This window comes from Lepidochelys kempii, chromosome 7, assembly GCF_965140285.1.
Source record: "Lepidochelys kempii isolate rLepKem1 chromosome 7, rLepKem1.hap1, whole genome shotgun sequence".
NCBI lineage: Eukaryota > Metazoa > Chordata > Testudines > Cheloniidae > Lepidochelys > Lepidochelys kempii.
The window spans coordinates 29,602,977-29,615,280 of record NC_136386.1 but is presented as its reverse complement, the minus strand read 5'-3'; the positions used below and the strand labels follow the sequence as shown (position 1 = coordinate 29,615,280).

Below are 12,304 nucleotides of genomic sequence, written 5' to 3'. Positions count from 1 at the left end.
GAGAGTGATCAATCACTAAATATTTGGCGTCCTTTCCTATAAGAGACTGTAGGATAGCATATTCACTAGGGATGAGTGAACTCACTTTGCCTAATTCAATTATACCCAAGAATTATAGGTCTGAAAGTTACTGGAACCTGGAAAAGGTAAATTCCACCTTCCATGAAACACAAAAAAGAATTGAGCACGCCACAGAAACACCAGACACAGAGTTAGTGTCCTGAAGCCTTAAAAACGCTACTTTGCCTGCATGAAGGGAAGACTGAGTTTATTTTCCTTCCCTAGAGCTGTCATGGTTTTTACAATGGCATTCAGCCTGTAAAGCAGAATACTCCTTGCAAGTGAGAAGCAGTTCTAAGGCTCTCGGCCTGTATTTACTTGTGTCAGCCTCGCTTTTTGGTGAGGTAGAAATGGGGGCAAAGGGAAATGTTCAACTCTGAATACACAGGGCAGGCTTCCCTTTATCTAGAAAATTTGTTCTGGTTAAAATATAATAGCTTGAAGGTAAAGATAAACGTTACCCCCACGAGTTTGGGTCCTCCCTCAGGCTCAGACATAAAAGATTGGACATTAAAACATGAATTAAGGCAGTCAGCCAAATACAGTAGAATTATGGTAGTACCTTAAGGCTCCAACCTGTATTGTGCTAACCATGCTAAAGACAGAGCTGGCTTGGTCTATACATTAAATTAATACAATTTTTGCTATACTGGTATAGTTAAAAGCAGGATAGTCCACCCACTAGAATGATTGCAGTTATATTAACATAGAGGTGCCTAATACTGGTATTAGCTCTTGCTGGGTGGAAACGGGAATAACCTCCAGTGGTGTAAGGCACCTTTATACCAGTATAACTGCACCCACACTAGGGACTGTGCCACTTTACCTACTTTGACAGAAAACAAAAATCATACACCTAACCAAAATCGTTAAATAGCACCACAGTTGTGTGTAGACCAGGCCTAAGACAGAGTCCCTGCTCCAAGGAACTTACGGTCTATTCACATAAGATAGACCAACCCAAATAGCTAAACTTCATGTATGCAACTTGTTACTTTCCCCAAACCTATCACTTACTATCTCCAATCTGTCCATGTGCTACTAACCTAATACTCCCACTCTACACCCTGCTCCACCCCATTACAAAAGACAGAAATTCAGGCTCAGGCTTGTGAAGGGGGAGAAAGAAAAAGCTTCCAGAAATAAAATATGTTCAATGCTAGAGAGATTGTAAGAATACCTTTCACAGCTCAGTGCTAGCGTCTGCTGTTTTTCCAGTATTGCATGCTCCTAAAATATAAAAAGAAGTAATTTAAATAGAGACATCAGGCAACATTTGATATATTGTATTTGCATATGAAGAAACATGACACTTTGTAGATCAAGATTTTTGGTAGAACAGTTTTGGGGCATTTAGAAGGATATTTTCTGAAAATAAGATTTTAATCCCACACCATTTTGTTTAACTCATTCTCAGAACTTGGAATGCCACTAAATTGTTGCTTTTGTCGCTAGCATTTCTTTTGGAGCACAAGCCAATATGGCTGTTCGTACACACGTGGCTGTTTGTTAAAGCCCACTTTTGGAATAGAGTTTGTTAATAATTTAGTTCTCCCATTGCTCACTTGGCAGCAGAAGAGCAGAAAACAGAGAAGATCTTACATAAATCAGCAGTTTAAAAAGAGCTCACGGCAATCGAACAGTGTTAGTATATTTGGGATCCACGTCATTACCTACCTGATCTTATTTAAATGGATCTAAATTTTTGGCCTAACCTTGTTATTTTTTTGCAGTATCCTACAGTAAAAAAAAAAAATGCATACAGCAGCAATGTTTAGTATTTCCAGTATGTTTTGCTTATGTTTGAAAGCGCATGATGAATTTGGAAGAAAGGAGAAAAACACTGACATACTGGGCTGCCTACCACCCTCTTCTGCCGGCTCCACAACAGATAGATTTTCCTTTAAAAACAGTTCCCCACTCTTGCTATCACTGGTTCAGCTTCACAGTGGCAGCACTAGTAAAGACACCCTGCCACCAGTCTTCAGGGCTCTACATGTGAGGTGGTGTAGGCCTAGTCTGAGCAGAGTTAGAAGAGATGATGCTTAAAGCACCAGTGGTTGCTGGAGCCCTCTGGCACTCCCACCAATGGAGATAAACTGGTGGCAGCAACAGCAAGACACTAACCAAAAATCCTAGTGTAGCCACATGTTCAGGAACCAAGTCAAACCAGATGATCCAGCTGTCCCTTTCAGCTTAAACTCCATGACTCTAAGGGTATGCCCGCACACAGAGGTGCCAACTTTTCCCGGCGCCGGTGGGCACTCGACCCCACCTGCCCCCACTCCGCCCCTGCCCCGCCCCCTCCTTGCCCCTATTGGACTCCTTCCCCAAATCCCCACCCCAGCCCCACCTCCTGCTGAGTGTGCTGCGTTCCCCCTTCCTCCCAGCGCTTGCCGCGTGAAACAGCTGTTTTGCGGCGGCAAGCGCTGGGAGCTAAGGGGAGAAGTGGGGACGTGGCGCGCTCAGTGGAGGGGAGGTGAGCTGGGTCGGGGTGGGGAGCTGCTGGTGGGTGCAGAGCACCCACCAATTTCCCCCCGTGGGTGCTCCAGCCCCGGATCACTATGCAGACTTTCTGACTTGGGTCTGCATCCATACTGCAAAATGATAGGGCGTGGATACAAGTCACAGCAGGACTTGGGCTCTGATCCACCTCCTTCACAGGGTCCTATGATCCAGGTCATGAGTGCTTGCTGACCTGAGTCAGATTGATGTGTGTGTGGACAGAAAGGGGCTTGGACTCAGTGTAGACATATCCAAAGTTCCCTGAATCCTTTATGACTGCCCTCTAATGGAACGAGAATCTGCATAGCAAAGTTAAAATCTGTAAGCCTCTAAAGGATACCAAGCTCATGTTGGCTATTGCTCATGGCTCTATAAGCCAGTTGTACCAAACCTGACTGTTTTCTCAACAGAATTACAAAATGAATAAACAATGAGATCACAGACACAACATATTTAGATTTTAGTAATGCACTTGATCAAGTGTTTTACAAAATCTTAGTTGCCTGATCAAATCAAAATGGCCAGGGATTTGAGTGCTGTCACATGGATTCAAACAAAAGATAACACCAGAGAGCAGTGTTATGGCAAAATGATAATGAAATGAATTGTTTTGAATTACAATATACGAGTCTGATATGAAACTCTCCTTATAAAAGGTTATACCTAAGAAAACTGTCACAAACGTATTTCACAGTATCTGACATCAGCACAGTCATCAAGGGGTACTTGGATCAATTTGACCCTTATGTGGATGGGGACTCACAAACAATCCAGCTCCAGTGGACAATGATTATCGTTCAACCTAAATGAGGAGTTCCTTTGTCTTGCAGAGCAGATGGACAACAAGGGCCAGCACACAGGCTCACGTGAACAAACCTGTGCCCTGCACGGAGAAAAGTAGAGACACATGATAAGGGCAGGTATGGCTTTAGGATGGGGATTTCCCAGGGGACAGTACAGGGCAGGGAGGGTTCAAGCAAATCTGGGGTCCTTTACAGTCACTCAATTGGGTCTCCAAGCCTCAAGAATCTATGTGCAAATCTTGCCTCCAAACCGCTCTTCTCCATCACATGGGGAATGGAGGGCCAAGGGAGCTGATCCCATGAAATGAGAATGGGAACAGGGAGTTTATCCAGAGCTACTGTGTGTGAATGGAGTTGGGGAAATAGTGGATGGGGGTTTCCAAGGACATGATAAAAAAGTAAAGAGATATCCTTATGCCTCAGGGGCCTCTCGTTGCCATTTCAGTTCTCTCAGAGAAGCTTGTACTTCACATCACATTACGCTACAGCAATACACATCACATCCATATTTCATAGCTCCCAGAGTGGTATAGAACCCCCCCAACAGACACGGCAGGTGTAGCAGCATTGTCTATAATGGTTCTGGTGCTGGGTATATGCAGGACCCAGAGTGGGCAGGAGGAGAAACACCCAGAATCTGAGAGGTGTTGGATACAGCTGGGATTTCAGATGGGTTTTTAGCAGGTGAAATTCCCATGTGCACAGATTTGCTGATTTTGCTGCCAATGTTTGAGATCCAGGACTTGTGTGAAAGCACTGGGTTGGAGAAAATACCACAAGTCTCCATGTTGCTAATTTCTCTAACAAAAAACACATACACTTCAAATCCTTAAGGTCTTCCACTGCTTGAAGGGGCAATGGAAATTTATCAAAATGGGCGGTGGTCTCCAGAGCGGTGCCATAAAGTTTGGCTGTACATTCAGTCTTATTTAACATCTGCACTGATGATCTGGAAAAGGGGCTTAACTGTACCTTAATGAAATTCACAGACTGTTCAGTGCCAAACTGGGAAGAAGCTGCATATACCAGAGAGGAAAATACAAACTGACAGCTAAAGAGCTTAGAAGCATGGGCAGAAAGAGAGATTGAACCTGGAAAGGTGAAAGCCATTGCTTCAGGGGAAGAGATCCTCCAAACCAGAAATGCTCCATGCAGGACAAAAACCTGGAAAGCAATGGTGCTGAGGGAGATTTCAGGTTGGGAGTGGACAGTAAGTCAGATATTGGTTTGCAATCTGATATAACAGCCAAAAAGCCAATGTAACTTTGCTTTGCATAATAATATGCATTACAACACTGAAGGGAAGGCAATATACCTCTATAAAACTTTGTCAAGCCTCAAAGTTAAACAACTGAGTGAGGTCATTCAAAGAAAAGCCAAAGTAGTGATTACCAGGAAGGAAAAAGTAATTGTGTTACAAAGAAAGACCAAGAGAGCAAAAGGTAACTTTGCTACATGACTGCTAAGAAGGGACATTTTTGGTAATTTTTTTTTTTTTTTTTTTACCAAATATGATAAATATTTACCAATTTTTGAAGAATCTAAACCATCAGGAATGGAGATATTACACTAAACAGTAACGGGATGGGGGAAAAAAGACTTAGGCTGAACATAATGAATAACTTTTAGACCATGAGATATTAGATTATGGAATAGTTTCTCAAGGCAAGTGGTGGAAGCCCCATTGATGAGACATTTAAAACAAGACTGGACAACACACTGGATGGCACTGTACGGAACATTCCTGCACTAGCCCATGGGCGATGACCTAATGATCTAGAAGTGTAATTTCCATACCAATTTCAAAACTATCTTTGCATACCCGTTCAACTGAGGATGAAGGGAGTACTTGAGAGCTGAGTTGTCCAGGTGTCTTATTACTCCAATAAATGACGTTAACGAGACATTTCCCAGGTTAACAAGTATAATATAGGTGTCAGAGTGGTATAATATATAATCTCCAGCTATATATGAAATAGTTGCTAAGATGATGATGGTTCAGCCAATAAAATATAGTCTAAGATAAGGGGCTCCACAGAGTGAGCTTAGATAATGGCTCTTGTGAAACAATTTTATATCTATAAAGGAGATTAGTGGCAAGCATGGTAAATTGTTTAGGAAAAAGTGTTCTACCTCTTGAGTTGACTCTGTAACCGACTGGATGGCAGAACATGGAGCCTGCTGCCCCAGAGGCTGGGAAAGATCTGGTTGAAGCTGCAGAAGACCAGTAGGCTGAACAGGCAGACAATGATCTATGGGCACTGTTGCACTAGCTGCAGTAAGGTTGCCATGAAGTTGTGAAAGACTTTCTGGCCCGAGGCAGGGAGGCAATATTTCAGGTTGCAACTGCAAAGGCGATGGCATAACTATTGAATGCTGCATTGGTATTACAGGCATCTGGGTTCCAATTTTCAAACCATATGGAGGATGTCCAATGATCTGTTGTAATACAATAGAGACCTATTAAAAACCCCTCTGTTTAGGGTGTTCATGACTCATTCAAGTCAAAATGCAAAAGTTGTTTTTGCTAATTAATTAAACCTACGCTGAGAACATCTCTATGTTTTTTGTTTATGGGACATGGAAAGAAGAGAACCATAAAGACTTGTTTTCAAAATAATCAGAGTTAAAATAAAATCAGAGGCTGCTACGTATATAATTTCTGAAGGTACAACAAAGAGCATGCATGTCTGAGCATTTATGTACTACATGTGTGATTATTACTTTCTTAATGATATTTGTAGGAATCATGCAAAACTAGGCTGGATCCTGCTTATAATTTCAAAACCCTGTTTATATCCCATTTCCTTGAACACTTGGCTCTATTTCCATAAGCCTAGGGCATGTACATGGAGAAAAAGATGACAATACTTAACAGAGTAAACAATATTCAAGTTGGCAGGGTCTGATGACATTCATCCGAGGGTACTTAAGGAGCTAGCTGAAGCAACCTCAAAACTGTTAGCAATTATCTTTGAGAACACCTGGAGGATGGGGATGTCCCAAAAGACTAGAGAAGGCAAACATACTACCTGTTTGAAAAAGGGGAACAAAGAGGACGAGGGGAATTATAGACTGTCAGTCTAACTTCAATACCTGGAAAGATACTGGAACAAATTATTAAACAATCAATGTGTAAGCATGTGGAGAATAATGGGATTATAAGGACTAGCCAGCATATATTTGTCAAAAAGAAACCATGCTTAAGAACCTAATTTCCTTCTTTGACAGGATTACTGGCCCAGTGGATGTGGTGGGAAGCAGTACATGTGATATATCTTGATTTTAGTGAAGCTTTTGTCACAGTCCCAATGACAATCTCGTAAGCAAACGAAGGAAATGTGGTCTAGATGAAGTTACTTGAAGATGACTGTACAACTAGTTGTAAAACCATACTCAGACTAGTAATCAATGGTTCGCTGTCAAACTGGGAGGGTGTATCTAGTGGGGTCCTGCTAGGGTGACCAGACAGCAAATGTGAAAAATCGGGACGGGGGCAATGGGGTGTAATAGGAGCCTATATAAGAAAAAGACCCAAAAATCTGGACTGTCCCTATAAAGTCGGGACATCTGGTCACCCAGGGGTCAGTTCTGGGTTTGATACTATTCAATATTTTAATTAATGCCTTGGATCACTTGATAATTGCCCCGTTCTGTTCATTCATTTCTGCTCCTCGTTTTGGACAGGTCCTCGGCATGCAGCAAGAAGGGCTGAAACCATTGGGACTGCTGTGGGCGGAACTGTTTGGTTTTAACTGCCGGTGTATAAATCCTCAGAGATTGAAGGGTCACCCTTGGATCTTTAATCTCATCTATTTTATTGGAAAAAGTGTGAGGGGCCTTCAAATGGGAGGTCTCAAAAAGTCTGTTGCACCTCTGGGGGGAAGACTTGATGACTGCAGCCAAGATGAATGCCACGCAGTGATGGCAGAAGCCATAGCTCGAGCCACAGAGTCTGCTGCATCCAGGCTCACCTGCAATGCTGTTTTGGTAAATGATTTGCCCTCCACCATAGCAGTGAACTCCTGCTTTGACCGATCAGGAAGCTTGTCTTTGAACTTCAGGATATTATCCACTCTGCTGAAACTGTAGTGACCCAGCAGAGCCTGCTGGTTCACAACCCCAAGGTGTAACCCTACTGTGGAATGAGGCTTCCTGCTAAACAGGGCTAGCTTTTTTGCTTCTTCTCTTTTGGGGTAGAAGCCTGGTGTCCTCGTCTCTCTCTTTTGTCAGCAGCAACGACTACCAGGGAGCCTAGAAGAAGGTGGTTATAGAAGTGCTCAAATCCCTGTGATGGCACATAGTATCTTCGGTCCCCCCGTTTTAGCAGTGGGAGGCAGGAAAGATGGGGTTTGCCATAAAACCTTGACAGGTTCCAGGATAGCCTCATTAATAAGGAGAGCTACCCTAGTAGGTACTGCAGAGGCCAAAATGTCCACCAGGCTGGGTGATCTTTCTCCTGTACCTCTTCTGGTGGGATATCCAGAGCTGCAGCCCCCTCTTCAACAAGTCTTGATGAGCTCTGAAATCATCGGGGTGGGGTGGGACTCAGTCACTATTGCCTCCTTAGGCAGTGAAGAAGAGGCTAAACGTTGTTGAGGAGGTCCCTCCTCTAATTCCTCCACAGGAGAGTCCTGACCATGTCGTTCCCGCAGCACAATACCAGTCCTGGTCCCTGGGAAGGAAGACAGTGACCTTGCTGTAGAAGCTCCCAGTGCCTAGCCAATGCAGAAGGGCGAGAAGAGAGGCTCTAGAACGTGAAGAGAAGACCCAAGGGGTCCAAAAGGGCCACTGATATGGAAGCGGGACCCAGATATGTGCAAGCCATTGGTCTTTAGAGTGCTGAGACTGTGGCTGGTACCATGGTGGACAGGCATCTTGCCTCACAGTCTGATGGGGAGTCTGCTTCCTCAGACCATGGTGGAGCTGACCCGGTTGGGACCAGGGAGACCAGCTCAGAGTCTGGAGATGGGGGAGCTGGCAAGATCATCGCTGGTTTCCTTCTAGATGGAACTCTGGAGAGAGTAGCTGTAGAAGCCACCGGTGCTTTGCGGCTGGAGCTGTGACGACGCGCTTCCAATCCCCATACCGGGCGAGATTCCAAACCAGCAGGGGAAGTGGGCACCAACAGGTTAAGCATCTCTCTGGATGTCTTGAAAGCCTTGGGTGTAGACTGAACCCAAAAGGGCTCCTGACTGCATTTCCAAAAGGTGCACCAGTCCTTCAGGGATCAGTCTCAATGGGAGCTCCACAGGTTGAGTGTGCAGTGTTTGAAGCATCACTTCCTTTTGTTTGTTTTAAATCTGCTGCCTACGGATTTCACCAGGTGACCCTTAGTTTTTGTACTGGGTAAATAACACTTCCTATTCACTTTTTCCACATCATTCATGAATTTATTGATATCTATCATTCTCCCCTTATTTATCTCTTTTCTAACCTGAACAGTTCCAATCTGTTTAATCTCTCTGCATATGGAAGCTGTTCCATACCCTCGAATCATTTTTATTACCCATCCCTGTACCTTTCCCAATTCTAACGTTTTTTGTTTTTTTTTTGAGATGGTGTGACCAGAGCTTCATGCAACATTCAAGTTGTGGGCATGCCATGACTTATATAGTGGCATTATGATATTTTTTTATTTTATTACCTATCCCTTAGCTAATGATCCCTAGGATTTTGTTCTCTTTTTTTGACTGCCGTTGCACACAGAACGTTTTTTTTCCCCCAGAGAAATATCCATGACTCTTTCTTGAATGGTAACAGTTAATCTAATTTAATATGCAGATAGAAATGAAGGCACAGCATCCTTATATCATGGAATGTGTTTACAGAGGAGTCTATCATGGAGGTTATCTGGATAACAGTTTGGTGTGTGTTGCTGGAAGGGAGTACCAGGTTGCTTTAGTGCAGAGGTAGTCACTTAAAACTGTACAGTAAATTACGGCAGAATAATTTTGAAATCATATGTTTGACCCAGGAGATAGCGAGCAAACAAATATTAGCCATCAACATCAGTGAGACAGTGACCATATTGGACGCTTAGTTATTCCTAGAAATACCTCTCCCTTAAAAGTACTTTAAAGACAGAACAATGTGCTTCTGAATATTCTCTGGCCTAGGTTTAGTCTTCTATTTCATTTGAATTAGCTATTATTTGTCCTACTGAACTATTTCAGGACTCTACCACAGATGTGTCAGGTAAATGATGCCTTTGTGTCACAAGCGGGAATAGCAGTTCATGGTGTTTGCCATGCATACTATGCATAAAAGGCCAGATTCAACGCTCTTTGAAGCCAATGGAAATATTACCATTGATTAGTTCAACAAATTGTATCAGGCCCAAAACGAGCTAGAATTCTTCACAAAAAATATGTCAGTACCAAATATATGGCTGAAGTCAGAAATTTAGATACGATGCAGTAAACTGGAGATACCATGGTACAGTAGACTGAAACGGGATGTTATGAATTTCAATCCACATGCCATTCACATGTAAACAGATGTAATAAAACACTTTCTTCTTCAACCTTCATTTTTGAAGTAAGCCATTCTTAACAGATTTGACCCCTCCTACTATCTCCTGCTTGGGTCTTGCTGTATTGTACTTTATGTTGTCACATTATAAAGGTGACAACGGTATCATTTGCAGACTCATTAGTAACTCATGAGCCACTTATCTTGCAAATGGTGCTAATATTAGAAGTCCTATTTTATGCTTCATTGGTTTTAACAAAAAGGACCTGCAGCTGGTATTTATTTCTTTTTTGTAGATATCCTCCAAGCAGCCTTCCAGAAGTATTCTCCAGCAATCATTTCCCTTCAGTTTAAAAACCCACTACTTATAAACAGTTCTACATCAATAGAACTGACACAGTATGTCCATATTCCAACATGCGTACATATCGACAGTTCACACAGGATCATGCATGTACTGTACTATGGATATTAAAATCAGTGGTATAGTATCCCTTTATATCTGGCCGTTATGGACTGCTTTTCTCCCTTGTAACTGAAATCAGGATGATCATCCTTTTGGTGTGGCCATTTTTTCTTCCAGCTAGGACAAGGAGAGAAGGAACAGGGTGCTCAAGAAGTGATCCTAACCTTCCTTCTACAAATCCATTAGACGATTATATAAAGTACACTACACTGGGTCAAGACTTCGCGCAACAAATTCAACTGCTTAATCCTAGTCCAACCAATAGCTACCTCATACTTAGGGCCCTACCAAATTCACAGCCATGAAAAATGTGTCATGGCTATACAGATTTCATGGGAAGGGAGAGCAACATTTCTCAAATTGGGGGTCCTGACCCAAAAGGGAGTTGCGGGGGGGGGTCACAAGGTTATTTTTGGGAGGTTGTGGTATTACCACCCTTATTTCTGTGCCGACTTCAGAGCTGGGTGGCAGGAGAGCGGCAGCTGTTGGCCAGGCACCCGGCTCTGAAGGCTGCGCATCGCCCACAGCGGCGCAGAACTAAGGGTGGCAATATGGTACCATGCCACCCTTACTTCTGCACTGCTGCCTTCCGAGCTGGGCGGCCAGAGAGCGGCGGCTGCTGACCGAGGGCTCAGCTCTGCAGGCGGCAGCGCGGAAGTACGGGTGGCACCACCATACCAGGCCATCCTCACTTCTGCACCGCTGCTGGCGGCAGCTCTGCCTTCGGAGCTGGGCTCCCGGGCAACAGCCGCCGCTCTCCAGCTGCCCAGCTTGGAAGGCAGCACCGCCACCAGCTGCAGCGCAGAAGTAAGGGTAGCCGTACCGCAAACATCCCTACAATAGCCTTGCGACCCTCCCCCCCCCACTACTACTTTTTGGGTCAGGACCCCGACAATTACAACACTGTGAAATTTCAGACGTAAACAGCTGAAATCATGAAATCTGTGGTTTTTAAAATCCTACGACCGTGAAATTGATTACTACTCCTAACACTGCATTACTGTGCTGACACCAATATGCACGAGTAAAACACCTGAAGTGCAAGGAGCAGAAACCCCACCTGCATGTTTATAATGGAACAAGGCACAAGATCTAATACTGTTAGTACTGATACAGTCCAGTGTCAAAAGGGTTACCTGGTTACCAACTCCAGACGCGGACACAGTCTGTTCTGAAGGATGAATTATGCTTGGCTGCAGTGACTGAGGAAGCGGAGGCAGCTGCTGCTGCGAAACTGCTTGCATGTTCTGAGCGTGATGGGGTGAGGGAGCGTCACTCTGAATGATCTGCTGGAAGGTAGGCTGGTACATCTGTTGCTGGGAGAGATGGGATATTGCGTGATGTGTTGGCAAAGCTGACCCTCCCGGTGGAGCCACAGCAAGTAATGGTACCGTAGCAGCCGACATATTTGGCACTATTGTTTGGCAGGGCAAGACCGAAGAAGCCACGGTAGTATGAGGAAGGTTGACTGCCTGCCTGGACAGGGCCGGGGGATTGGATGCCAGAGGCAGAGCAGGATTCATGGGAAGGCTTGGTATAATCACAGCTGGAGTGAAATACTGGGAAGGAGCAGGTATGGGGGGTGCATTTGCAGCAGGTAAATCAGAGAGGCTTGGAGGAAGATTGTCAAGCCCTGCCAGAGGAGTAACTGCAGGAATGACAGGAAGCTGAGGAATCTGAAAAAAATATAATATCACATAAATTGCAAATGTTTTAAATTGATGATACAAATTAGTTTCATCTGCCATCTATTAACTCATTGGTGCCATGCTAATTATGTCTATTTATTAGTCACTTCCTTCCATTTCCAGAGTTTCATAAATAGCAACACTTGGAGAAATCGATTTACTGAATACAAAAGGAGAATTTTAAAGTTTCTGGCCATTTTTGAGGCCAAAGAATTCACAACGGTTTCCAAAACTAGTAGGCAGCCATACAGCAACCTAATAATAAATAATCATTACTCTGATTCTGAAACAAATTAAAAATCATACTA

General features: G+C 43.8%; 1 protein-coding gene across 22 annotated transcripts in view; it reads right to left on the bottom strand.

Annotated features, from left to right (window-relative positions):
- WNK2 (WNK lysine deficient protein kinase 2) overlaps positions 1-12,304 on the bottom strand; it is a 172,678-nt gene that overhangs the window by 55,744 nt on the left and 104,630 nt on the right. For 19 of the 22 annotated variants that reach the window (XR_012159824.2, XM_073351600.2, XM_073351601.2 and 16 more), the window contains 3 exons: positions 11,445-11,984; positions 5,502-5,807; positions 1,241-1,290 (listed from right to left, as the gene is read on the bottom strand). Coding sequence is in view for 21 of the 22 variants with exons in the window: in XM_073351600.2 (XP_073207701.1) it covers positions 1,241-1,290; positions 5,502-5,807; positions 11,445-11,984 (896 nt within the window). In the remaining variant the exon portion in view is untranslated. The remainder of the gene's footprint in view (positions 1-1,240; positions 1,291-5,501; positions 5,808-11,444; positions 11,985-12,304) is intronic. The other 3 variants (XM_073351592.2, XM_073351594.2, XM_073351590.2) reach the window with 3 other exon arrangements.